The sequence below is a fragment of the Podarcis liolepis genome (assembly GCF_965112155.1).
Source record: "Podarcis liolepis genome assembly, chromosome: 16".
Classification (NCBI taxonomy): domain Eukaryota; kingdom Metazoa; phylum Chordata; class Lepidosauria; order Squamata; family Lacertidae; genus Podarcis; species Podarcis liolepis.
Window position 1 is genome coordinate 43,678,825 of NC_139567.1, and position 27,311 is coordinate 43,706,135.

Sequence of the window (27,311 nt, forward strand, 5' to 3'; positions counted from 1 at the left end):
GGTCGTGGCACATATTAAATCTTTTGTGAGAGAGAAAGTGAGAGGGAGAGAGAGAGAGATTGGAATGGAGAGGGTTTGTGTGGGGAGGGGCAGAAATTTGGACTAAGTCAATCGTTCAGTACCCTCCAAGCCCACAAATGGCTCTGCCCTGCCTCTGTGGTTGGATTTATTTATTTATTTTTATTGAATTCTTATACTGCCTTGTACCCGCAGGTCTTGAGGTGTTTCACAGAATAAAATCAGAATATAAAACCACAAAATACATAATCAAAATAAAAACAACAACCCAATAACACACACACACCCCAAATAAAACCCCACACATTTGAAAAGGGCATAGGAGGCAGCAATGCTCCTGGATACCCCTTGATGGAAGCTGCAGGAGTGGGAGAGAGCTCTTGTGCCTGGGTCCTGCTTGCTGGCTTCCCATAAAGGGCACCTGATCAGCCCATCTGATCAGCCAGCGTGAAAACAGGATACTGGACTAGATGGGTCTTCTTTGGCCTGACTCAGCAGCCAGTCCCTTCTTAAGGAGAGCCTCCATGCCCAGGCACAGTCTACCTCTGAATACCAGCTGATGGGGAACAGCAGCTGGAGAGGGGCTGTTGGGCTCAGGCCCTGCTTGTGGACTTCCCTTTGGGGCATCTGGTTGGCCACTGTGAGAAAGGGACACTGGACTAGATGGGCCATTGGCCTGATCCAGCAGCCAGGCTTTTCTCCCAGGTCCTCTGACGGCCCTCTTCCCTTCACAGCTGACCGACTTGCAAGCGGACAGCGAGGAGAGCCAGCGTGCCCTGCAGACGCTGAAGAAGAAGTGCCAGCGGCTGACTGCCGAGCTGCAGGACACCAAGCTGCACTTGGAAGGCCAGCAAGGCCGCAACCATGAGCTGGAGAAGAAGCAGCGCAGGTGAGAGGCGGGTGGTGGGGAGGGCCTTGAGCCAGTCGCCGGGCAGGAGTGGGAAGAGCTCTTCCTTGTAAGATCCCCAAGGCCTGCCGACTGCACCTGGGTGTGGAAGAGCAGCCCACTGGTGCTGGTGGCCGTTGTAGAACGGTGCCAATTCCCTGTTGCACCTTCCCAGCCGTAGACTGTGGCAGCCTCCATGCGCAAAGTACAGATCTATTCTTAGCACAAATCAGGAATTCCAACAGGTGCTTTTTAGGGAAGGGGCTTTGGGTGTGGGAGGCCTCTTTCTGCTGTTGCTGTGGCTTTGGAATGCTTCTCACATCTGTCACTATGAGACTCAAAACAGCATGCAGTGCAGGGGGGGGGGAGAGTCCCAAGGTGGTCTCCCCCCTCCAGGCCCTGACTGGGCCCTGACCTTCAGCAAGATGGCATCATCATCTGACCTGAGAACGTGTCCAGGGACCTATGGTGAAGCAATCTGGGAGTCAGAAACCCGTGTCTCATCAACTTCAGATCATTTTGTTCGTTTGTTCTCCAAGGAGCTTGGGGTGGTGTACACACTTCTCCCCCTCCCCATTTTAATCTCACAACAACCTTGTGAAGTAGGCTAGGCTGAGAGATAGTGACTGGCCCAAAGTCACTCAGTGGGGTTTACGCCCAAGGGAAGATTTGAACCCTGGTCCCCCAGGTTCAGGATTCTAACCACCGCACCACATTGCCTCTTCCACCCAGCTGATCTGCCGGTAGAGCCCAGTCGACTTTCTGCTCAGTCTGGTTCTGTAGGAACAAATTTCTGACGTCCCCTTGTAGCATAGCTGTCAACGTTTCCCCTTTTTAAAGGGAAATTCCCTTATTCCGAATAGGATTCCTCACAAGAAAAGGGAAAAGTTGGCAGCTATGCCTTGTAGCACCTGCCTCAGGGTGTGTTGGTGGGAGCACAGCTCAACAATGCAGCCCGTGAAGTCCAGTCCTAGGTCCATTCACCCCCGCCCAGTGCTGTGTAATTTTAATTATTGGGTGGAATTCAGCATTGTGCTAATTTGACCGTCAAGAACAGAAGAAGAACCTGCTGGATCAGGCCAGTGGCCCACCTAGTCCCGTATCTTGTCCTCCAGTGGCCGACCAGATGCCTGTGGGAAACCTTCAAACAGGAGCTGAGCATCAGAGCGATTTCCCTGTGGTTTCTAGCATCTGGTGGTCAGAAGCATTGCTGCCCACCCAGCCATGGAGGCAGAGCAGAGCCATAGTAAGACAGTCAGAGCTGTTTGACAGTGGAATTTGCTGCCAAGGAGTGTGGTGGAGTCTCCTACTTTGGAGGTCTTTAAGCAGAAGCTTGACAACCATATGTCAGGAGTGCTCTGATGGTGTTTCCTGCTTGGCAGGGGGTTGGACTCGATGGCCCTTGTGGTCTCTTCCGACTCTATGATTCTATGATTTTATGATTCTATGATATCCTGGCTAGTAACCTTCGATGGCCCTCACCTCCTCCACGAAATGGTCTAAGCCTCTTTTAAAGCTGTCGTCTAAGTTGGTGGCCATCGCCGCCTCCTTTGGAAGTGAGTTCCACAGTTTAACTATGTGCAGGTTTCTCTGCTCCTTCCCTAGGAGAGCCCCCACCCCCAGTTTAGCTTGCCACCCCCAGGAGTCCCATCGCAGAGTGTCCCCTCCTGTGCGGAAGATGCCAGCTGTGTCTCTGTGGGTGCTACTGCCTTGTCCCTGTGTGTTGCAGAGGTTCACCTAACTTTCCTCTCCCCACCAATCTGCATCTCATTTCACTGCTCAACTTTGTTGGGGCAGAATGGCCAGAGAAGGCAGCCAGTGTGTCCCTCCCCCAACCCCCCACCGCTGCTGTTTGCTGCAAATCCAGGTAGTGCCATCTAATAATGAGCAATTAAGGAACTGAGAAGTTGTCTGGAGAGCCGTTAGCATCAGAGCCTGGACTGTGCCCTCCATCCTCCCCCCCTCCCCCTGCCCTCTCCTTCCCTCACCATCTCCTCTCCCATTACAAGACTCCGCTCACTTTTTTCCCCCTCCTAAGTAAAAAAATGTTATTAAGCAGTGGAGACGCTTTCATCTCATTATGGTAATGATCACACGGCAGAAAGAGAGAGGAAGAAAAGAGAGAGACCCAGCGAGTGAGAGAATCAACCTAATTAATTTCAATTTCCGAAGAGCAGAGCCCGCGTTAATGCCGCTATTTATTACTCGGCGCGGAGAAGAATGGGGATTAGTTGACTGGACGTTTAACATGGGTCACTAAATAAATGGGCGGGCGACACTGATGTTTCACCACGGAGCCAAGGATAGAAATTGGAGAGGAGTTTGCGCCGGCTGCGTTGTGGCTTTCTCCCGCCCTGCAAGAGAGGGTCCTTGAGGCCTCCGGTGATGTAGGGCAGGACCCCTGGGTGGCTCTAGTCAGTGGGGTTCACACACCCCATGGGGTTCATCTGGAGCCCCAGATACCAGTCATTTGAGTTTGGCTAGCTCTGTTGCACAGCTGACAGATGGAATAAAAAGAGTTCTGCCTCAGGCCAAGGTTCCATGTCCTCCAGCATTCTGGGTTCCAGCTGTGGCTAGCCCTGGAAAGCCCACAAGTGGGGCAGGAGAGGCCACAGGCCTTCTCTTGGTCTTTGCCTCCAGCATCTATCGTGATGCTGCTTTTTGTTTTAAGGCCACATCTAGCCCAAGTTACCCTGTGTTACCTTCACAACAACCCTATAAGGTTGTTAGCTGGGGACAGTCTGTCTCCCTCTCCCTCTCTGGCTGGGCAGGGATTTGAACTCAGGGCTTCCCTGATTTGATCTGTAACTCTGCTGCGCCACCCATAAACATCAGAAGAGTCCTGCTGGATGAGGCCAAAGGGGGCCCCATCTAGCCCGGCATCCTGTGGTCTGCTAGATTTCCCAGGGCGGAGCCAGAAAGCAAGACCTGGGCACAACAGCGCCTTCCCCACTTGAGATTCCCAGTGGAAATATTGCTTCCAAGAGCACAGCCATTGTGGCTAGTATCCAGAACAAGAGGCTCGGCTAGCTGGGCCCCAGACCCAGCAGGAACTCTGAACGCTGTGTGTGCATCTGCCTGCTTGGTAGCCCTCCTTTCCTGTGCAGGCTTTCATCTTCATTGACTTTTCTGCTCGCTGTCTCTCTCTGCCAGCAAGCCCTTAACCCCACCTTCCCACACACCTTGCATCCTCCACACCTCTCTTAATTTCCCCCCCAGCTCCCCGACAATAACAGGCAGGATCTTTCGATTAGCAATTCAGGGAAGGCACCGGGGAGGATTCTCTGCAATTTGCTCCCTGCTTTGCGGCTCTTCTGGTGGAAATTAAAGGCTTGTAAACAGAGGAGTTGAGAGGCCCCCAGCTGAGAGCAGGTTTAAAGCAGAGGGGTGGGGGGGGGGAAGGCTCTTGGCAGGGGACCCAGCTAGCGGGTGGCAGGCGGGTGGCAGGCGGAAGCTTCAAGAGGGAGGGAGGGGGGCGGGAAGGAGGCGAAACGAGCTCCCCATGGCTGTGCCAGGGCTCTGTGTGCGCAGCTATCGAGGCTGCAGGTTGATTTCAAAACAGCGAGGTGGGAGCAGGCTTGCCTCCAGAACCACCCGTCCGTCAGGTCTTCCGCCGTGCGATCAGTTCAATAGCAAGTGCAGAATTCAGCTTTTGTGAAGAAACCCTTTAATTTCCCCCTGTTTTCTTTTCATTGAGCTAACATCATTAGCAACACACACACATACCGGGCTGGTACAATAAAAGTAAAAGTTTGAGTATGCTTTTAAACATGGGATAAAATAAAACCCATTAGTGTTACCGGTGGGATGAATCTTAGAGAGAATAATAGCATATATTATTGAATCAACCAAATCCATTGATAAGCAGAGGGAGGTGATGGACCGTGTTCTTCCTTATTGACATATGTAATAAAAAGAAAGCAAACCTCTGCAATTTTTATTTTTTAAAAACATTTTTCCCTGGAAGTGGGTTGAGCTTTATCTAATAAAGCAAGTTCCCACACCAGAAATAAATACTGGCCTTGTTCAGATCTCTCCAGAAACAAGCCATTGTGGTTCTAATACCCATAAAAAATGGAAGTATTAGCAGTTCATTAAAAACAACTTTTTAAAAAGCAAAATTCTTGCTTTTCTGGCTGCTGGGATAAGATCAGGTGCATGTGAGCAGCTCTCAAACCGACGTTCTCAGTTTATGGTTTGGGCCTGAACAAGCTTCTTTCGGCAGGGGCCCTGATTCAAGGACAGACGCTGTCATGCTCCCGATTTAAGAACATAAGAAGGGTCTGCTGGATCAGACCAGTGGCCCATCTAGTCCAGCATCTTGTTCTCACCGGATGCCCCACAGGGAAACCTGCAAGCAATCACAGCAATCTCCCTTCTTTGCGGTTTCCAGCAACTGGTATTCCGAAGCAGTGCTGTCTCCAGCTGTGGTGGCAGATAGCCCTTCTTCTCCATGAATTTGTCTAATCCTCTTTTAAAGCCACCCAAGTTATTGGCCCTCACTGCCTCCTGTGGAGGGGAGTTCCATAGTTAATAGTTGTGATGTTCTTGGGAGCAGGGTGGAGCCCAGTGGCCTCCCAGCCTCTTACCTAGTGGTGGCAGTTCCCAGCTGGACCCCTCAGTATGGAGTGCTGAGACTCTTCCATGTCCTGCCACCATCTGAGCCACAGGTTGTGGGAATGTGGAGCAAGACCTTCACTGGAAGTCTTGCTTAAACTCTGCCCTCCTATACTTCAGAAAACACCACCACAATGGTTCTGTTAAATTAGACATGCTCTTGTTTTTGCCTTGTCCCCAGAGTTTTCTTAACGGTGCTGCTGCGTTGCTTTTAGTGAAGTTGTTGCTGGTTCATAATTTCAGTTTATTGTTTGTGTTTTTTAAATTACGTTTGAGAGCTGCTTCGGCGGACACCCCCCCCCCCACAGCAACGTATACATATTTATATTAAATTAAACATGCAGCAGATGGAGCTGCACTAAGGAATGGAGGAAGGCAGCTGTTGCTGCAGCCCAGGTGGCAGAGGGAGCAGGCTAGGTATCCTCAGCCAGCAGAGCGCAGACGCTGAGTTGCGCATGTGTCTCTCTCACCCACAGGTTTGACAGCGAGCTCTCACAGGCCCACGAAGAGGCCCATCGCGAGAAGCTGGGCCGGGAGAAGCTGGGGCGCGAGAAGGACATGCTCATCGCCGAGGTCTTCAGCCTCAAGCAGCAGCTTGAGGTGGGTGCTCTGTCCTGCAGCGTTGAAAACTGAACCACCACCCCCAGAAGGGAAATGAGGACCTAGCTTTGCATGCATAAGGTCCCAGATTCAGTCACAGAATCATAGAGTTGGAAGGGGACCCCCCAAGGATTGTCTAGTCCAACCCCCGGCAAGGCAGGAATCTCAACTAAGGCATCCTGGACAAATGGTCCTACTACCTCTGCTTAAAAACTCCCAGTGAAGGAGAGCCCCACCACCTGCAGGGGAAATCCATTCCAGTGTCGGAAAATCTCCTTCCTTGTCCTATGATTCCCCAACAGTGTCTCTGAGCAGGGCTGGAAGAGCCACTGAGGCCCAGAGAGCCACTGCTGGTCAGTGTCATCAGTCCTGAGTATGATGGAAGAATGGTCTGGTCTGGGGAATGGCTGCACTTCAGCAGCTCAACACCTTCTTTGCGTCCGGGAAGCCCAAGGTCCCATTCTCGACATCTCTGGGAATGACGGAAAGCCAGTCTCCAGATGATACCAAGCTAGGTGGACCAGTGGTCCGACTCTGTATGAGACGACTTCCTGTGTTCCCAGGGAAGGCTGGGAAAGGGCCTTGCTGGAGCTCTCCCTCAGCTGTGTGGCTTTGGGTGCCTTCAGCCCAGCGAGGATCCTTCCCTAAGCTGTGTGCTCTGAAGGAAAACCCTCCCTCCACTTTCATCCGATGGCCTTTCTTGGGATCCAGAGCAGCAGCACCTGTCTCATGAGGGGCTGCTTGGGGCTTTTGAGCTTCCCTGCCTGGCACTTAAACATTCCCCGCGTCCCTCCCTTCCCAGGAGAAGGAGTCCAGCATCACCAGCGTCACCCAGAAGGTGGAGTCCCTGGAGGCCGAGCTGCAGGACCTCTCCTCCCAGGAGTCCAAGGATGAGGCGTCTCTGGCCAAGGTGCGGAAGCAGCTCCGGGACCTGGAGGCCAAGGCCAAAGACCAGGAGGAGGAGCTGGATGAACAGGCAGGCACCATCCAGATGCTGGAGCAGGTAAGGCCTGGTCTGGGCGGGGCCTCCTCCTCCTCCTCCTCTCTTCTCTCTCTCTCTCTGCCGGCTCTGGCTCTGCCGGTTTTCTGGGTGTGCCGGTTTCACAGGGGTGTGTGGGCCGTCCCGTCCTCTTCCCTTCACACACCTGAGCTGCTGCTGCCGCCGCCACTGTGATTCTTCTCCTGCTGCGGCTCCAGTTCGGCTGGTTGGAGCCTCGGCAGCCGGCCCCAGGAGAGGGAGAGGTGTCTGCCTTTGTGACTCCGGAAGGTGCCAACAGGCAGGCAGACGCAGCCATGCAGGCTGCGGAGGCAGCGGCGGCAAGGCGAGTAAGTAATTGCCTTTCAGAGCCATTGATCCGGAGGGGCTGCTGTGCTCCCCAAGCGCCAGAGCTTTGTGCGCCGGCCTGGCTCGCAGCTCAGTGCCCAGCTGCTCCCAGTGTGGCCTTGCCCCGGCGTGAGCCAGGCAGAGGGGGGAAGATGACAGAGGCTGGCAAAACAAGCCAGATCAATGCGAGAGCCCACAGCGGCCTTTCTGCCTCTTGCTTGGTGGCGGCGGCGGCTGGTGGGCCTTTCATTCCCACCAGCTAAATGAAAGAGCTTTTTAAGTGTGATAGAGTACAGGTGGTGCTGATGGGACTGGCGAGGTTGCGCCGAGCTATTTGAGATAACTCTCTCTCTCCAGAAAGTGTATATGTCATGTGGGGGGGATGGCAAGGGGACCGGAGAGCGGGGCAAGCACATAGAATCATAGGATTGTCGAGTTTGAAAAGGGGCCTGAGGGTCATCTAGTCTGACCCCCCCTGCAATGCAGGAACCGCAGCTCAAGAATCCCTGGCAGGTGGCCAGCCAGCCTGTTTAAAAGCCTCTGTGCACCACCTTCCGAGGGAGTCCATTCTACTGTTGACCAGCTCTTACCTTTGGATAGTTTCCCCTCCTTGCTTGTAATTTGAATCCATTGCTTGAGGTTCTCGCCTCTAGAGCAGCAGAAAAGGAGCTTGCTCTGGGTAAGAATGTTATGGTAGGAGAAGTTGGTAAAAATTAAGATTTAAGTTTTATGAAAATAGATTAAGGTAATGTGATGACATAATATTATTAATTATGGAAAGGATTTGAAAGAGGGGAGGGATTTGCTGAAATAATAATTCGAATTGGAATACAGAGAAGGAAGGCATGAGGAAGTCCGGGAAATAAGTAAATGAAAAATATGTGATGATTGAATTGTTTTTTAACTATTTTTATTTTGTATTTTTCTTTTGTTTTTTCTATTTTGTAATTTCTTGAAAATCTTAATAAATATCTTATAAAAAAAGAAAAGAAAAGGAGCTTGCTCTGCTTTCCCTGTGACAGCGTTTTACTAGGGGCTGGGCCCCTGCTCTCTCCCTTCATCAACTACCCCTGCCATTCCCCGCTGCATTAACACCCTAGAGCAGGATTTTCCAAATTTGGGTCTTCGGCTGCTACAATTCCCATCGTCCCTGACTACTGGTCCTGCTAGCTAGGGATGATGGGAGTTGTAGTCCAGTAGCAGCTGGAGACCCAAGTTTGGGAAACCCTGCCCTAAAGCTTCCTCTTTTCTTTACGCAAATCCAGGATTGCCATGGGGCAAATCTCCTAATCAGGGTGCATGATGACAGCCTTGCATTTTTATGTATATAGGAAAATATACATATTGATGACTGAAAATGACAAAGGCAAAGGCCGGCAATTAGCTTTCCAGCAGGGCCAAGGTGAGATGTGTTGAAGGGTCTCTGCCTCCCCTGCTTACTGCATGTGCAGTGGGCTTGGGTCGTGTCCCCCCAAACTGAAGCATAGAATTGTAGAGTTGGAAAGGTCCATAAGGGTCATCTAGTCCATCCCCCAGTAATGCAGGAATTTTGGGGCTAACGTGGGGCTCGAACCCCTGAACCTGAGATTAAGATTCTCATGCTCTACTGGCTGAGTTTTCCCAGCAGTCCTGTATTCACTATTATTTCTATTTATTATACTTATATAGTCCCCTTTCCTCCAAATCCTTCAACTTCTAACAGCAGGAGACTTAAGACTGAACTTGGAAATCTGTTTGAGGTCTGGCAGGGACCCCACAAAGGGTCTGCAAGTCCTTGAGCCTTTGCTGCTGAGCTGGCCGCGTAGCTCTGCCTTTGACCTCTGGACCCAAAGGACTTGGCTCCTGGTCCGTTCAGGGTGCTAGTCCCTGGTGTGTGCTGGGCTGTGTGTGAAGTGGCATGGCTCAGTGACCAGGGAGATAATGGATGCTGTGCTCCAGCCGCAGGTTAGTAACCCTTGCTTTAAGAGAAACCTGGGGTTCCTCTCTGAACACCAGTTGCTGGGAATCACAGTTTGGGAGAGTTTCTGTTGCGCTCATGTCCCGCATGTGGGGTTCCTGCTGGGGCAACTGGCTGGTCCCTGTGAGAACAGGAGGCTGGATGAGGTGGGCCATGAGCTTGATCCAGCAGGCTGTTCTTATGGTTGTAGCCCACCTTAGAGTAAACCCATTGAAATTAATAGACATGACTAACAGGGTATTATTTTCAATGGGCCTGCTCCGAGATAAAAAGTACCAGTAGTTAGATGCAGCCCTTATGAGGTACATTATTTATAATCTGATTTATATTTCTTATGAACCTCAAAATGAGCCCTGTTGCATCAAGCCAGCTGGGACCTGAGCACAGCTGCATTCTGCCCTCCTGTGGTTCCCTGCACGGGGATGGACAGAATTGGGTTTCCCTGCAAATACTGGTAGGTTGTGGTCCTGGGTGGAGTAGGGAAGAGAAGTCCTCTGGTGTAGGTCAGTGCAGGGAAGGAGGGAAAGAAGGAGGAGAACATCTCTTGGGCCAGCCGGGCCTGCTGTGCTCTGTGCCATCCAGTAGCAAAACTGATCTCGTTTGGGTGGGGAGACCATTTTTTGCTGCTGTAGGTGGGTGGGGAATGTGAGTAGGTTAGGCAGTGCGATGTCCCTTTCCCTTCGGTCCCTTTGCTCTGCCTGCTTTATCATGAACCCTTCCCGGCCTGTGCAGAGAGAGAGGCAAAGTCTGAGCCTTCCTCCTCTGGGCGTCTCATCGGTTCCTTCTCCCCCTACCCTTCAGGCCAAACTCCGGTTGGAGATGGAGATGGAGAGGCTGCGGCAGACACACTCCAAGGAAGTGGAGAGTCGGGATGAGGAGGTGGAGGAGATCAGGCAGTCCTGCCAGAAGAAGGTGAGAAAGGCTCTGGGTGGTTTCACAGGCCCTTTAGGAGCCAGAGAACCCTGGCTTGTATCCCAATACAGTTCCGTCATTGGATGTATATGTGTATATGTGTATGTGTATATGTGTATGTGTATATGTATATGTGTGTGTATACACACATAGATAGATAGATATACAGAATAAAATCATACTGTATTCAGAACTCAAAAACATCAGTTCCCATTCCCCACCAACAGCAGCCACTGACCCTCCACCCACCCCTTCCCCAGAGAGTTTAATGCCATCCACACATCAAAAGCATATTCATAGTACTTGGTTACAGCGGGAACAGTCAGATTAAAGTAAAGGAGAAAGGATTTCGGGCTTGTCAGCAATGAAGCAGGATACGTACAAGGTGGTAGAAGTTGAAATAGGGCACTCTAAAGCACTTCCTTGATGACTTGGTGATCCAGGCATAAAAAAATGCTGCAGACAAGTGTCTGCTAACAGCAGAAGATAAAAGAGATTCAAGACATACACTGGCCAAGTGTCAGGCTTGTATTGGGTTGGAGTTCGGTTATTACCACCTTTTCTGTTCACACATTCAGTAAAGGAGTTACCAACTCAGTTTTAATCTGACAGGGCCCGTCAAAATCAATGGACCTAAATTAGCCATTGACCCTTGTTTTCAGTGGGTAGGAGTAGCACTGGATAGAAAGAAGCCCCTGGGTTGCTGAGGCCTTTCTGTGAGACTTACCTTACACACCCCTATAAGTAACGGGGGCACTTGCTGCCATGTGAAGCCCCTTCTGGGTGTCCTCTGAGCCCTGCTTCCTCCTCACCACAGCAAGGCCTTAAAATGAAATATGCTGCTTCCTGGGAGCTGCAGGAGATCAGCCTCCGTTCCCAATTAGCAGGGCAGGAGCCCAAGCTCCAGGGTGGCTGGCAGCAGGAAGTGACTGTGGCGCAAGGCAATTTCCCCTCCCGTTTCCTGGTTCTGCCTTCCTGCTACATACCAGGCAGCTATTTAGCATCCCCACCCTCCTTTGCCTTAGAACAAGGCACACACAGATGAAAAATATTAGAACATAAACACAGCACTTTGCATGTCTATAGCACTGCATTTTGCACATATACAAACCATCTCAGCGATCCTTAAGAACAATCTGGTTGGTGTAATTATCCTTGGCTGCAGAGAAGGGCGAAGGGAGGCAGAGGTTGGGAGCATGCTTTGCCCCGGAGGAAGCATTTCAATTGGGGACTTCCTGGCCGAGAGTCAAGGTGCATCTCTCTTTCTCTCTGAAAATTAATAAATCATGAAATTTCACACTTGGAGGACAAGTCAATACTGGGAAGCATTCAGCTCCTGAGGGAGGCAGAAAACGAGGATGTTTGCAGAATTATTCCATTTGAGTGTGTTATGGCTGTTTTCCTGAAGCCGGGGGGGCCGTTAAGGTCTTTTGGGGAAGGCCCTGGTTCAAAAGGTCCCTTATCACCACCACCACCACCAGCAGCAGCAGCTCTGATTCTACCCTTTTCAAGAAGCTAAGTATGGATTTTGCCTTCAGGTCATCGGCAAGGCTGAGTTTTCATTTCATTTAGCAAAGCCTTTCTGCCTGACTCTGGAGTTGAGAGAGACAGAGGCCTCGGTTTGGAAAACCAAGCTGTGAGCCAGGCAGCCCCTCAGCTGTAACCCTTTCCTCCTGAAATCCCGGAGAGCCGCTGTCAGTCATTTTACTGATTGATTGATTGATTTTAAACACACACACACACACACACACACACGGCAACTTAGCAGCAGACACTGTTTTGGTGCCAGGTAAAGATTTAACCTCTTTCCCCTGGTCTTTGGTGGACTGAGATGATTCTAGTCTTAGTGGTTGTTGTGGGGGTAACAAGGTCTTATTGTCTATTTCACACCCACCTGTCAGTCACTTGTCAGATCAGCTCTGATGTGAGCACTTGCTGCTGTGATTGGAGATAAAGTCTCTTCTTTCCAATTGTAGGGTTGTAACCAGCTAAGTTTTACTCAGAGTAGATACTTGGAAATGAATGAACCTAATTAACCTAATAGCCATTCACTTCAAGAGGCCTGCTGTTGCATACCACCCACAGTGTTTTTATATGATCCATTTCTTTCTTTTTCACTATGGTATAATATGTTTATGCTTTTAAATGTCAGTGGCTCGGAGAGTAACAAGTGACTAATAAACACAATAAATAATAAGAAAAGTACTAGGAGGCTGCTGAATAAGCTGAAGCAAAATTTGAATCTGGGCCAGGCTGTGGAGCTGGTCTTCCGTGCCATGGTTCTGTCCTGGAACACACAAAGTATGAATAGTTTGCAGAGAGTGCCTTGGACCACATGCAGAGTGCATTTATTTCACTCCTGAGACATCTGGGAGGAGAGGTCCATGCTTTGAGAGATTGCAACCCAAGCAGGCTGGGTCTCCTACTTCCTTTGCTCTCCCCTCCCCCTACTTTTTAGATATAAAGTTCTAATGATGGCTGAGAAGGGCTCAGGCCTCTGTGCTGTTTTGATTGATAGTTTTGTGCCCTTCCAGTCGTCCTGCCTTTGGTCTCTCTGTCCAGCCAAACCCTTCCTGGCCCTGACCAGTGTGATCAGTCACTCTTCCCCCACAGCGTGATTTCCTCTCTGCCTACGCTGATCCCATTAGCCGAGTGACACAGCCCTGGCCGGCACGAACCTGCAATTATCTAAATGAACATTTTCCTGAGCTTGCTCCTCTTGAGAGCCTGCTGCAGGCAAGCAGCTCTTAGTCATGGCCCTGTGTGCAGCTGGGGGAATCGTTTGGCCTCCTCTCCAGGGGGTGGTCTGCTTCCCACATGGCTGGGGCCTAGGGTCACTAAAGGGCCCTCCCCCTTGGCTGTGAGGAGGTCTCCCCTCTTAATGCTGCCCACTGTCTTTCCATCCATCCATCCATTTGTTGTTGTTTAGTCGTTTAGTTGTGTCCGCCTCTTTGTGACCCCCTGGACCAGAGCACGCCAGGCACTCCTGTCTTCCACTGCCTCCCGCAGTTTGGTCAAACTCATGCTGGTAGCTTCGAGAACACTGTCCCACCATCTCGTCCTCTGCCGTCCCCTTCTCCTTGTGCCCTCCATCTTTCCCAACATCAGGGTCTTTTCCAGGGAGTCTTCTCTTCTCATGAGGTGGCCAAAGTCTTGGAGCCTCAGCTTCAGGATCTGTCCTTCCAGTGAGCACTCAGGGCTGATTTCCTTCAGAATGGAGAGGTTTGATCTTCTTGCAGTCCATGGGACTCTCCAGAGTCTCCTCCAGCATCATAATTCAAATACATCAATTCTTTGGCGATCAGCCTTCTTTATGGTCCAGCTCTCACTTCCATACATCACTACTGGGAAAATCCATTCATGCACCAAGGTATTACAAATTCTGAAATGTTTTGAACTTTTGTGTTCATGTGACATTCTGTTCCCTGTTTGGAGGCTGTATGTACACCTCTGAAAACCAGGTGCTGAGGACATGGAAGCAGGGCTTGCTTCCACCTTGCTGTGCTTTTTTAAGCTTCCAAGAGGAATACACCTGTGCTATAAAGTGCCATGATACCACTTTAAACCATCATGGCTTCCCCCAAAGAATTCTGGGAGCTGTAGTTTGTTAAGGAAGACTGGACGTCATTAGGAAGGCCCCCTATTCCTCCCTTGGAGAGCTACACAGAGCTGGAAATGACCCCCAGGCTGCCAGCAGCAGCAGCCTCCCCAGGTCCACCAAGGAAGACCCCCTCAGGACCCCTCTGCTTGTTTTGTGTACCCCACAGCTGAAGCAGATGGAGATGCAGCTGGAGGAGGAGTATGAGGAGAAGCAGAAAGTGCTGCGAGAGAAGAGGGACCTGGAAGGGAAACTGTCGGCCGTCAGCGACCAGGTACGGACGATGGCGGGAGCAGGAGAAGAGAGGGTGGGCGAGGGCTGCTGTAGCAGAACCGCCTCTCGCCCTTTCCCCTTCACACCTCTCCTCTTCCTCCCTGCAACCCTCCAGGTCAGCCAGCGGGACTTTGAGACGGAGAAGCGGCTGCGCAAGGATCTGAAGCGTACCAAAGCCCTCCTGTCTGACGCTCAGGTCATGCTTGACCACCTGAAGAACAATGCCCCCAGCAAGCGGGAGATTGCACAGCTGAAGAACCAGGTGCTGGAAGAGGGGGCTGGGAATGGGGGTGGCGTAGGGGGAGGAGGTAGAGAAATGAATAGAACTCTTTTGGGAGGGTAGACAATAGACAGTAGACTCAGGAGACAATACTGAGCTGGATGGGCCCAAGAGTCCTGTGCAACTGTTGGCCCTGCAGAGGTTTTCATCATTCTCCACTCAGACCGGCTCTTATTTATTATTTCTTTCATAACATTTATATACTGCTTTAGGAAAAAACTAGATGCGGTTCACAAAAACAGATAAAATAATTAAAATAATTATCACCAAAAAAACAATCGGCTTGAAACAACAGTATAATTGACTAAAACGAAATAAAACTCCTGAACATCTGGCCAAAGGCCATGCTTGGTTTTTGCAGGGTCCCTGCGAGGAAGGCTTTTGGTTTTTAGTGCCTGGCAAGACCTCAAAACACCGCCACCTCAAGAGGCAAAACCAGGCCTGGACACCCCAGGGGAATAATATTACTGTTTTATTATTAAGTGTGTTGATATCCTTTTCTCCTAAGTTGGGATTCAAGGCAGCTTACAACATTTAGAAGCCTCAGTTATAAAATACAAAGTAATAGAAACAAGCTAGTTAAAAACAATAATTAGGATACATCAGGAAATGCTTAGGGCCAGCAGTCAAAATTCACTTTGCCCTGATGGGAGCCCAGTGACCAGCCTCACCTGCTCCTTAGTTTTCAAAGGCCTGCCTAAAAAGGAAGGTCTTAGCCTGCCAGCAGAAGGTTAGCAAGGAGGGAGCCAGTCTGAACTCTCTTGGGAGGGAATTCCACAATAGGGGAGCAGCCACAGGAAAGGCTCCTTGTCTCTTGTGTCACCACCAGCCATGTCTCTCTTGTTCGTGGGACCGAGAGAAGGTTCTCCCCTGAGGATCTTAGCACCCAGGCAGGCTCCTAGAGGAAGATACGCTCTTTCAGGTAGCCTGGGCCCAAGCCATATAGCGGAGAGATGGTGGTGTCAGTGAGGGGGCTTTGCTGGAAGGCTGACAGGCGAGGTTTGGGAGTGAGTGGCTGTCATCCTAATTGTCGCTACCCCCTTGGGACATGGGGGCTCTTGCTGCAGTTGGAGGAGTCAGAGTTCACGTGCGCGGCTGCTGTCAAGGCTCGCAAGTCCATGGAGGTGGAGATCGAGGACCTGCACCTGCAGATAGATGACCTATCCAAGGCCAAGGGAGCGGTAAGCACCCCAAACCATCATCTCCTCCCACTAATTTAAGTAATCCTTCGTGCTATGAGGTCTGGCACATCAGTGGTCTCTGATCATTGATGCCTTTATTTCTTCATATAATGTTCCCTATTCTACCCACCCAACTAGGATGCTCAGAAGTACAAAAACTGCCTGGAAGTTTGTGTGTGGTTTCTTGGGGATGGCATGGGCACTAGCCAACTGATGCCAAGCACAGCTGGGTTCCCCATCCACCTTGCAGACTCCGTTATCCGAGCTTGGCCCCTGGGGGGGCGAAGCTGCCTTTTAGATTGAACTGAGCAAGGGCACTTCCAACCCGACCTCATTGCTCTCAGGATGTTACCATCTGCCTTCAGTGTCATCTCCTCCAAAGCTGGTCTGCAAGAGACCATGCTGCCGCCTCCCCAGCAAATGAGGGCAGAGAGAGGTGCGTTCACCTGCTATCACTTGCCAGCCTTTGAATTAAGAGAGTTCCCAGCTCTGGTTTGCAGGATCCTTCTAGCAGGGGATGAAACCTTAGGAGTCCTTAGCCACCAGCTCACCCTTCGCTCCTGAACTTCTCCTCCCCCCAGCTGGAAGAGCAGGTGAGCCGTTTGCAGCGGGAGAAGAACGAGGTGCAGAGTCGCCTGGAAGAGGATCAGGAGGACATGAACGAGCTCATGAAGAAGCACAAGGCGGCTGTCGCTCAGGTGAGCCCCTCCCCCACCACTGCCCCAATTTTTCAGATGCTTTCACTGCATCCTCTCTGCCCACCCCACCCTGAAACCCCCTCCCCTAACCGTCACCTCAGAGAGATTCATAGGAGTTTGATTGTAACTCCTGCAAACAGCAGCTGTGGTTGCTAAACGTTACAGGAACAAATTATAGGTGGTCAGTATAGGAACAACTGTTTAGAAACTGGCGACCGAGTTTTGATTTCCCTCTTCCCACCCCGCCCCTTTTACCTTGCATATTGTGTGTTTTTTTTGTTTTTTTTTAAGATTGTAAGCCTGAGGGTAGGGACTGTCCTGTTTCGATTGTATTGTCTGTATTATTTGTCTAGCCAAAGGCATTGCAAAATGCACAAAACAGAATAAAATATATTATTACACAGCTAAAATAATTACTAGCTAGAGATGATAAGTTACATTCTTCAGGGGATTTGGCAGGAGTCTCTTAACAGGGAGGTGTTGGTGGTGGGAATCTCTGGGACTCAGCTTTGCCAGCGCTGGCTTCTAAATCCTCTGTTCTCTCCAGGCCTCCCGGGACCTGGCCCAGATCAATGACCTTCAGTCGCAGCTGGAGGAAGCCCACAAAGAGAAGCAGGAGCTCCAGGAGAAGGTAGGCACTGGGGGGGGTGTTTGGGGGGGGGGAGTCAGCTGCCCCTCTTGCTCTTCACCCCACGCAGGGCTGTGCTTCCCTTTTCACCATCCACCACCATGAGTGACAGCCCCTTCCTTCTTCATTTCCAGCTACAAGGCCTCCAGAGCCAGCTGGAGTTTGTCGAGCAGTCCATGGTAGACAAGTCCCTGGTCAGCAGGCAGGAGGCCAAGATCCGCGAGCTGGAGACGCGGCTGGAGTTCGAGAGGACGCAAGTGAAGCGCCTTGAGGTGAGGAATCTGGAGCCGGGGAGAGGGTTTTCTGGAGCCGGCAGAGCATCCTTAGCAGCAGGGTTTGCTTACTGCGGTGAAGTTTGTCATAGGTGAGCGGGTCCTGGGCTAGCAGACCCCAGGAAGCGAAATATCTCCCCAGGGCAGCTCAGACCTGGCTCCAAGAGGTTTGCTTCTTGCTGGGCTCTCATTCCCTCAGATGGCGCTGGGGCAAAGCTGAGTGGGGTGTGCTCTCTCTTGGAGTCAGATTATCTGGAATAGAGTCTTGTGTTCTGAGCTGCCCCTGAAAGTGGGAAGAAGCGCTTAAAAGTCCATGCAGAACTTTAAAATCACATCAGACAGATTCCAAGGGAGTCTTTAGAGAGTCCCCAGTCACTGTGATCCTTTTTGGGTGCCTTGCTCAATTCCCCTTCCTTCCGTCTCTCCCCCCATCTCCTATCCAGATCTATGCTCATTCCTCAGGTTAGGATGTGGTGCCATGCGCTACGTTGTTTGGGCTAAAGTACAAAACCACCAAGAACAAGACATGCATCTCCTGCAACTACTTGTGGAGAGGGGGATGCACCCAGCGTGCAAATTGCCACGTCTCCCCTTTTTAAAATGCAAGAAAGCAGAGCCCTGCTCTTTTCCCCAGCCGAGTATTTTAAAAGGAAAGCATTGATTTCTACAGGCACAGAACTCTCCACAGCTGCCGTGGTGTGTACATGTGTGTACCTCCTTCTGCTTCCCGTGTGAGAAGTGCCTGCCCCCTAACTCATGCCTCTTCCTCCTCGGTCTTTGATGAGTGAAAAACTTGTCCCCCCTCCCCCTATTGGCTCAGTTGCTGTGATGTCACAGCATGTGCACAAGCATTCTAATGCCTTGAGGTGGGAGGGAGCCGTTTTCAGGGAAGCAGATTGGCTGGGGTAGGTGGGAGCCTGCGCGAGACAAAAGGGCAGCAGAGAGAATGGTGGGAGGTGCAAAATTCAAAGCATCTGTGGGCTGCAAGAGCCAGGGAGAGCAGAGAGAGAGAGAGAGAGAGAGAGAGAGAGAGAGAGATGTGTTTGGTCTGTGAATTACAAATAACCAGTCTCCTGCTGTCCTCTTCCCCCATAGCCCTGGCCTCAGCTGGCAAGTAAATCTCCTGCTCCTGCCCCCCACGTCCTTGGCCCTACAAATGCCACCTTGGGGAGGCTGGTCTCTGTCTCTCTGCTTCTGCTTGCACCTGTTAAGTGCCCTGCTTGATATTCTACCATCGCAGCTCCTTTTCCCGCCGAGGGAGCTGAGAAGCTTTAGAGTTCCCTCTTAATATTTCTGTACCGTTATTCGCTTCCCCCTTCTCTTCCTCCCCTCTCTACACCCCCCCAGCCCCATAAATATGCAGGGGACGGCACTCGGCTGCCTTGAAAGGATGGAATCTATTTTTCTCCCTACATTACATGCTGTAATTACTTCACACAAAGTTAAATCTATTTTTCCAATTCACCAAAGCCCCCCTGATTATTCTACCCACGCCTGGGGAAAAAAGTTTCTCTCTCCTTCTCTCTCTCTCTCTCTCTCTCTCTCTGGCGCAACTCCTCAGCCGCCCCCCTGCTCTTTCCTCCGCTCTCTCCCTCCCCCTCGAGCCAGTTCTCCCTCCCACCCCCCCTCATGTAAATTCATAGTGCCGGGTTCGTTTGTTCCATTAGTGCTCGGCGGGGAGCGATTGGGCAACGCTTATTCCTGAGCTCCGGCCCCGGTAATTGCCGCTGTCTGCTGCCATTATGTGCAGCAGATGAATATTGATGCACCAGCCCTTGCACGTCGCTGCTGTCTCATCTTCACCTGCCATGGAGCGGGGAGACGGTGGGGGTACCTTCACCCCTTCTCAAGGGTGGAGAGGTCAGGGAGGTGCCTCGTTTCGACTTGTTTTCGTGCTATCCTGATACCAGCCTACAGTGAACCATAAGAACATAAGGAGAATCAGGCCAAAGGGGTCCCATCTAGTCCAGCTTTCTCTTCTCCTCTCAGTGGCAACGCAGGTGTCTGTTGTGGGAAACCTGCAAGCAGAGCATAAGCACAAGAGCTTTCTTCCCTCCAGTCGCTTCCAGCCACTGGTATTTAGGAGCAAAGCTTAGCCATTGTGGTTAGTAGCCATCAGTAGCTCTCTCTTCCATGATTCTGTCCATTTCCCAGGCCATCCAAGCTGGTGGCCATCACCGCCTCCTGTGGGAGCAGCTTCCATAGTTCAACCATGCGCTGTGTGAAGGACTATTTCCTACCTCCACAGCCTCTGAATACCTGTGAATCACAGGTAGAGTGCTCTTGCTCGTGGGCTCCTCCCTGGAGCATCTGGTTGGCCAAGAGGCTGGAGTAGATTGGCCCCCCCATTGGCCTGATCCAGCAGGACTCTTGTAAAGGGTCTTATCTCTATGAATGGGCCTAAAATTGGTTACTGGTCACGATAGTTATTTGCTTCCTCCTCTGTTGGGGGCATTAATGCCTCTGAATACCAGTTTCTGGGAATCGCAGGTAGAGTGTTCTTCTGCTCAGGTCTTGCTCATGGGCTTCTCATTGGGGCATCTGGCTGGCCACTGTGAGTTCTGGACTATGTGGACCCCCCATTGGCCTGATCCAACAGCTCTGTTCTGATAAAGGATTAGACAAATCCACAGAGGGGAATAAGGTTATCACTGGCTGCTGGCCAGCAGGGCTGTGTTCTGCCTCCACCGTCATCAGGTGGCTTTAATGCCTCTGGATACCAGTTTCTGGGGAGAGCGCTGCTGCTGTGCTCAGGTCTGCCTTGTGGGCTTCCCATTGCGGGCATCTGGCTGGCCACTGGGAGAACAGGATGCTGGACTAGACGTTCCCTCTTTGGCCTGATCCAGCTGCAGCCAGGCTCCTCTTCTCCACCTGGGAACCCAAAGAGCTGCTGTCAGTCAGCATAGACAACACTGGGCTGAATGTCCCCCGTAGCCCAAGCTGGTATAAAGGACCACTATCTAAACCCCTCTGTCTCCCCTTGCCCGCCCTCCCCAGAGCTTGGCCACCCGCCTGAAGGAGAACATGGAGAAGCTGACGGAGGAGCGTGACCAGCGCACGGCGGCTGAGAACAGGGAGAAGGAGCAGAACAAGCGGTTGCAGCGCCAGCTGCGGGACACCAAGGAGGAGATGGCTGAGCTGGCAAAGAAGGAGGCAGAGGCCAGCCGCAAGAAGCATGAACTGGTATGGAGGGGAAAGCGTGTGTGTGGCTTTTGGGGGACGTCCGCCTTGCCCATTTCATTGCTGGAACAGAGTTACAGAGTAGTAGGGGTGGAAGGTACCCTAGGGGGACATCTAATCCAACCCTCTGCAATGCAGGAATCTCAGCTGAAGGATCCCTGGCAGGTGACCACCTGACTTCTCCTTAAAACCATCCCATGAAGGAGAATCTGCTACCTTCCAAGGGAGTTTGTTTCACTAGGGAACGGTTTTCACCATCACAAAGTCCTTCCTAATGTTAAGTCAGAATCTCCTTTCTCGTCATTTGAATCCGTTGGTTTGGGTCCTTCTCTCTGGAGCAGCAGAAAACAAGCTTGCTCCATCTTCCATGTGACGGACCTTTAGATATTTGAAGATGGCTACCCTATCACCTGTCAGTCTTCTCCAGGCTAAACAGACCCACCTCCCACAACCATTCCCCATAAGGCTTGCTTTCCAGACACTTCATCATCTTGGTCACCCTCCTCCGCACACCTTCCAGCTTGTCAATATCCTCCTTAACCAGAAGTGGACCCTCGGCTGCTCTACACCTGGTGCAGCCCCACCCCTTCATTAAACCACTCCTGGCTTCTCAAGGCTCACCATGAACCCTCTTCCTGTTCCATCCAGTCTCTCAAAGGCAGGTTTTCCACCACCCCTCCCTCCCTTTCCTTCCCTCCCTGCTCTGTGTATTTTTATTCCAGCTAGCACCCCCAGCAAAGCCCACCAATCAGAGCCAAATGCAAAGTAGTTGTGGGGGAGGTGGGGCAGAGCCAGGTGCAAACTGGAGGGTCTGGGATGGAGCCGAGCCCTTCCACCGTCCCCCCAACTGGGCTAAGCCGTCTACGCAAGTGCAAATTTATGTCCAAGTTAATTGCAGGGTTAAGAATTTCCAGCGGTGTTTTGAGAACCAGAAATGAACTCGCAGGCGTTCCATCTAAAAGAGAAGCCTCTCCTGGTTCCTCCACCTCCTTCCAGCCTTTCCTAGCTTTCTTCATTTTGGCAGGCTAATTTAGGAGTGGGAAGGAAAAACACACCGTTGTTGTTAAATGGTTGGGAGTCAGAAATCCTTGATATAAAAAGGACCTCCTTCACTCAGCGCACAGTTAAACTGTGGAACTCCCTCCCTCAGGAGGCAGTGATGGCCACCAACTTGATGAATGGCTTCAAAAGGGGATTGGACACATTCATGGAGGAGGAGAGGGCTATCGATGGCTCCTAGCCTTGATGTCTGTGCCCTGCCTCCACAGTTGGAGGCAGCAATGCTTCTGAATACCAGTTGCTGGACACAGCAGGAGGGGGAGAGTTGCCCTTGCCTTTGAATCTGCTTGCAGGGTTCCCATAGGCATCTGGCTGGCCACTGTGAGAACAGGAGGCTGGACTAGATGGGCCATGGGCTTGAGCCAACAGGCTGTTCTTACGTTCTTGCAGAACTATTGCAGAGAACTAACAGTTTCTTCCTCCACCTCCTTCTTGGGTGCACACCTGGTTAGGGCAAGACCCTGGGCTTCACCATTGCTCTATGCAAACTGACGGAGCCCCACCCTGCTGGGACACCCCTGCAGGAACACTTGCTAGTGATGGGCAAGAGGTTTGCCTCCCCCCACTTGTACAGACCAGCAGAGAGCTGGGTTGCCAGCAGCAGCAGCAGCAGCAGCATGGGCCACTTGCATGTGTGGGGGAGAACGGCACAGCGGGGTCTGCAAGGTCCCTGTTACCCTCCCAGAGTCATTCTCTCCTCTCTCCTCCTTTTCCAGGAGATGGATCTGGAGAGCTTAGAAGCTGCAAACCAGAGCTTGCAGTCAGACCTGAAGCTGGCTTTCAAGCGGATCGGTGACCTGCAGGCCGCCATCGAGGACGAGATGGAGAGTGACGACAATGAGGAACTCATCAACAGGTAGGCGATGGGTGGGGACCCGGAGCAACCAAATGAGCTGTCCTTCTAGGCAACGCTGCGTAGCCCTCGCCTGGTATAAGAGCATTAAGCAAAATCCTCTTCTCAGGGTTGGGGAACCTGCAGGCATCATGCATCTCCTGCCTTTCCAGGCCATTGGCTGTGCTGGCTGCTGGGAGCTGAAGTCCAGCCCCATTTGGGGGGCACCATGTTCTCCACCATGGGCCCAAGGCAAGAGGTGGCCAGGCAGTTGCCTCTGGGAAGCTCCCAAGCGGGGCGTGATGGCTGTGGACAGCCAGAGGTAGACTGCTCTTGGACACAGAGGCTCTGTGGAGCTATTATCACCAATGGTTGTGGAATAAGCTCACCTTCCGAACACCTTTTAAGCCACCTGGGCTTAGCAAGTCACTTTGGCTTGTAAGTCACTTTGGGTTGCCCTGGGCAAGGTAAAGCGAGTAACAAAATCAGATGATGATGATTAAATCCTCAACAGATTTTGATACTTAATGTAATTACACGCTAAAAAAATAGTTGTTATTGGGGAACATAAAATACAACAGTGGGTAATTATTATAACTTGTGTAACCTTTTTTAAGGAAAAAAGAAAAGAAGCATAGGGTTGTATCCAACTAGTCTGTACTCAGAGTAGACCCCTTGAAATTAATGGGCCCAAGTTAGCCTTGCCCATTAATTTCACTGGGTCTACACTGAGTTGGCTGCAACTCATATCATGTTATTGAGCCAATATAAATGGTTTTCCGTGGGCCTGCCTGCTCTTCAGGAGGGCTGGCATTGGCTACATCCGGGTATTTTCAGCGCCCTTGCAGTTCCCATCAAAAACTGTTGCAGAGAGCAGCTGAAAGAGATGGGCATGTTTAGCCTGCAGAAGAGGGGAGGGAGAGGAGGTGTGGTGGCCATCTTCAAATATCTGAGGGTCTGCCACATGGAAGATGGAGCAAGGTTGTTTTCTGCTGCTCCCGAGGGGAGGACCCAAACCAATGGGTTCAAATGACAAGAAAAGAGATTCCCACTAAACACCAGGAAGAACTTTTTGATGGTAAGAGCTGTTTTACAGTGGAATGGTCTACCTCCAAAGGGGATGGGCTCTCCTTCATTGGAGGCTTTCAAACAGAGGTTGCGTGTCAGGAAGTCTTTAGATTCCTGCTTTGTGGGAGGTTGGCTTGGACGTCCCTCGGGTCCCTTCCAACTCTACGATTCTACGAGCGAGTCCCGCTGTCACGCTCTTCTCTCCCCAGCTACGCTTCTCGTTTCTGGTTGCCCATCTTCCCTTCTCCCTCGTCCTTGTCCCGCCTTCCTGTGGTGTTTATTTTGCCTGTTTTCTCCCCCTCCCATTCCCCCCTCCCTCCCCCCGTTCTCCAGTTTGCAGGACATGGTGACAAAGTTCCAGAAGCGCAGGAATAAGCTGTGAGGATGAGTTTCTCTCCCTTGGTTTCTAGTAACCCCTTGTTACTCCTAACCTTAAGCATGCTACGGAGGGGAGGTGGGGGGCCACAGGGCCTCCCCCACCCCCCACAATGTAGTTGCATGCAGCCCCCTTCCTCGCGTGCGCATTGGCCTGGTATGCTCTAACTCTGTGTTTGCTGTGTCCCAAATGGGAAACTAATCGTAGGAAGGGAGGGGAGGGATTTGTGTGTGAAGAAGGGGTTGCTGGGTCGAGCCTTGCTTGGTTTCTGATCCTGGAGGGGGAGAGTATTGTCTCCATATATATATATATATCCTGCCTTCTTCCCAGAGCCAGGCTAAATCCCTCTCCCCAGAGATAAGGTAAGATTCTAGTCCTCAGGGCCGATCCAGCTAATAGGCAGCATGACGCCACTGCCTCAGGCAGCAGAAGCGCCCGAGTCGATCACCCAGAGAAGCAGTGCTCTCATCAGTGCTGATTTGGGGTGAGATCGTGGCCATTTGGGGCAAGATCTTGCCTGAAATCCCGCGAGTGCTTGTGGAACACGCAAGGCGGCGGAACAGGACACACTGCTTCTGACAGCCCTCGTTTTGAAAAAAAGGTTGATTTAAACAGGAGCAAAGGAAGCTGTCATAATTTTGCATAGTCAGATCCATCTAGCTCAGTATTGTCTACACTGACTGGCAGCAGCCCTCCAGGGTTTCACGCAGCACGTCTTTCTCCCAGCCCCACGTGGAGATGCCAGTGGGGATTGCACGAGGGACCTTCACCACGCAAAGCAGATGGTCTGTACCGCAGAGGCACAGTCCTCCTCCAATTCTTTCCTTCAGTTCTCCCTCCCAGTTCTTTTGTTGGCTCACCTGTCGTTATGGTGAATTCTGGTGATGCTCCCAGTGGGCACACCTGTCCAAGTGGCCCCCCTGTGGGCAGTGGGTGCATTGAGGATCCAGCCCACCAGCTCTACTGGCATTACACACACAACGTTTTTGAGCAAACACTTCAAAATTGTTGTGTGTGGGCGCTGCAGAATCTTTGCAGGCAGACCGATTGCATAGAAGGGTATTGGCTGTGACCCCCCCCCCCGTTGAGTGGTTCCACCGGGTGTGAGGCTACATAGTGGGTGAGATAGTCCTGAGAGGACCTCAGATGAGCCTGCTGGTCTAAGATCCTGTTCTCACAGTGGCCAGCCAGGTGCCCCCATGGCAAACAGGATCCTAGCACGAGAGCCCTCTACCCTCCTGGGCTTTCCAGCAGCTGGTCTTCAGAAGCCTTGCTGCCTCCAACTGTGGAGGTATGAGATTGTTGCTGGCACTGTAGGGAGGTGCAGCCTTGCGGAGAATTGTGTGCTAAATGGGTGGGTGGGCTTCTTCAGCCTTCTTTTTGAATGATTGCTTTACTGCCTCGCTCTAGGTGCTTGGAAGGGGGAGGCAGAGACGTCCACCAGGAAAATGCTTTTGAGCATCCAGAGTTTTTGATACCTGGAATAACTCTGCTCATCATAGGACACAGAGCAGCCAAATATTCCAACAACCTGGACAAAATTCTGCGTGCCACCCCGTGACTTCTCTCTGAGCCCAGGATCCTGGCTCTCCTGCTGCGATGGCTGTGATGGCAGAGCCTCTTTCCTCCCCGAGCCGAAGATGGGCTTGGCTGTGGCTGTGGCAGGATCTATATGGGCTAATGATAAATGTAATCTTGTGTAGCAGTGATAGAGGGCCGCTAGAGCCTTGTTGTCACACACAATTAATGTCCCCCACAGTTCAGACTGCGTTTGTTCGTTCCCCGGTGATTTGGATCCCAGTTAACTAATGGAACGCCAGCCTGGACATAAATTGCCTTTGACGGGAGGTTTAATTCCAACAATTTAAAATCTCAGCTGCCCCCCTGAGTTTGTTTACGGGGCTCCTTAGATTTCTTTGTGGTTTGTTTCTTTCTCCTGAGCAAACAAAACAAACCCAAAAAACACCCTGTCTCCTGGCATTTATTCCCAGAGAGGGAGATGTTGGGTTAATCAAGGGGACCTCGTTGCTTTGAATTTAACAAGGGAGATTCGGATTCAGGAGAGATGTTTGCCCGTTGCCATGCTCTTCCCTCGACGGAGGAAATGAAGAATAGCGTTCATTTTTAAGTTCACATTAGATATCCATTAGGAGGGGGAGATGTAGAGGCTGTTTCTGCAAAGTTTCCGGGGGGGGGGTGTTAGTGGGAGGGGAGGGGGTGTTCCCCCACGGTCGTTCCACTTAGCTCCCTGAAAAACCAGGCAAAGAGTTATTGAGCCCAGCGAGGTGGGAATGAGAAATAACACCCCGATCTGCTCGTAAACGCACTTGTTATTGCCGTAATCCTAATGAAAGCGGTAAACAGCCCCTGTATTAGAGGAGAGATTTATACGGGGACGGCTCTAAATGTGTAGGAATAGTTCCTGTGTCCCCCCCCCTTTAAAAAAAAACCCACGCACAACTGTGCTTTTCCGTGCTCAAGGCAATCAATACACTTACGGACGCTGCCTATAAATTTAGAGACTTTAAGCCGGATGGGGGCTGCGTTTACGTGCCCATATAAATCAGGCCTCGCTACCCTGTGGCGGGGTGTGTGTGGTGTTTCGGCTCGCTTGCGGCCATAAATCTTTGCCCAGCCGAGTAGCTGCTGTTTGGGGCCCGCTAAACTCCCAGTTTACCAGGGGACAGCGGAGTGTAGCTCTTCCCCGCCATTGCCTTAATCTGATGCTCTGGCAGAGGAGGAGGTGGAGGGCTGTAAGAAAGGAAGCTTTGCTCCCCTTTCCTGTCCCCAGCAGCTCTGCAATATCCCCCTTTCCTCCCTCTCCTTAACATCTGCCTGCTGTCTCTACCATTTATTATCTTTTCAGGCCCGTAATTCAACTGGCAATGGGCTGGGGTGGGGGGAGGAGATGGATGCCAGGAGTCTGGGCTGGGGTGGATGGAGAAGAAAGGTGTTCTGAGGTTTTCCCTCCCCCTTTCTTTTAATGAGCTGAACTCATCGTATTGGCAGAGGAACGAGCCTTTGACTCTTTTCGTTAGCCAGCTCTTGGGGGATTTGAAGGTTTAATGGGCCTGCCCTCTCGGATGTACCTCGCCTTGAGGGGTCTCTCTCTTTCTCACCGTTTTGTAGATTCTTCCCTTTCGTCCCCTCTACAACATCCTCAATTTTCCCTGCTCAGTCCTGTTCTGAGCCTCCCCTGTGGGAAATATCTCTATGATATGAACGAGCAAGGGGTGGGGGTTGGAGGTGGCTTATTTCTACCGGCTTATCTGATATGGCTCCTTTTCCTCCAAAGACATGGCCGTTTGGTGCAAACATGGCTAATTTTTCTGCTGGGAATCTCTGGCCCTGTAGGGATCCTACGGTGTGTGTGTGTGTGTGTGTGTGTGTGTGTGTGTGTGTGTTTTCTTCTTGAGAATGCAAACAGAAATTTCTTAGCCTCCTCAACAAACTACAGTCTCCAGGAATGGAGAAGGGAGAAGCCAAATAGAATACACCCTTTTAACTTCATTGTGGTTGGAGGCTGCAGTGGGGTGAGAGAGGCCTTGTGGA

At 51.4% G+C, this 27,311-nt stretch overlaps 1 protein-coding gene across 29 annotated transcripts in view; it reads left to right on the plus strand.

Moving 5' to 3' along the window:
- MYO18A (myosin XVIIIA) overlaps positions 1–27,311 on the plus strand; it is a 151,625-nt gene that overhangs the window by 111,743 nt on the left and 12,571 nt on the right. For 20 of the 29 annotated variants that reach the window (XM_083479692.1, XM_083479705.1, XM_083479689.1 and 17 more), the window contains 13 exons: positions 753–907; positions 5,998–6,121; positions 6,924–7,124; positions 10,204–10,314; positions 14,082–14,186; positions 14,301–14,447; positions 15,533–15,646; positions 16,228–16,344; positions 16,892–16,975; positions 17,107–17,244; positions 20,242–20,427; positions 22,200–22,339; positions 23,717–23,761. In XM_083479692.1, the coding sequence (XP_083335818.1) occupies positions 753–907; positions 5,998–6,121; positions 6,924–7,124; positions 10,204–10,314; positions 14,082–14,186; positions 14,301–14,447; positions 15,533–15,646; positions 16,228–16,344; positions 16,892–16,975; positions 17,107–17,244; positions 20,242–20,427; positions 22,200–22,339; positions 23,717–23,761 (1,667 nt within the window). The remainder of the gene's footprint in view (positions 1–752; positions 908–5,997; positions 6,122–6,923; positions 7,125–10,203; positions 10,315–14,081; positions 14,187–14,300; positions 14,448–15,532; positions 15,647–16,227; positions 16,345–16,891; positions 16,976–17,106; positions 17,245–20,241; positions 20,428–22,199; positions 22,340–23,716; positions 23,762–27,311) is intronic. The other 9 variants (XM_083479695.1, XM_083479707.1, XM_083479711.1 and 6 more) reach the window with 1 other exon arrangement.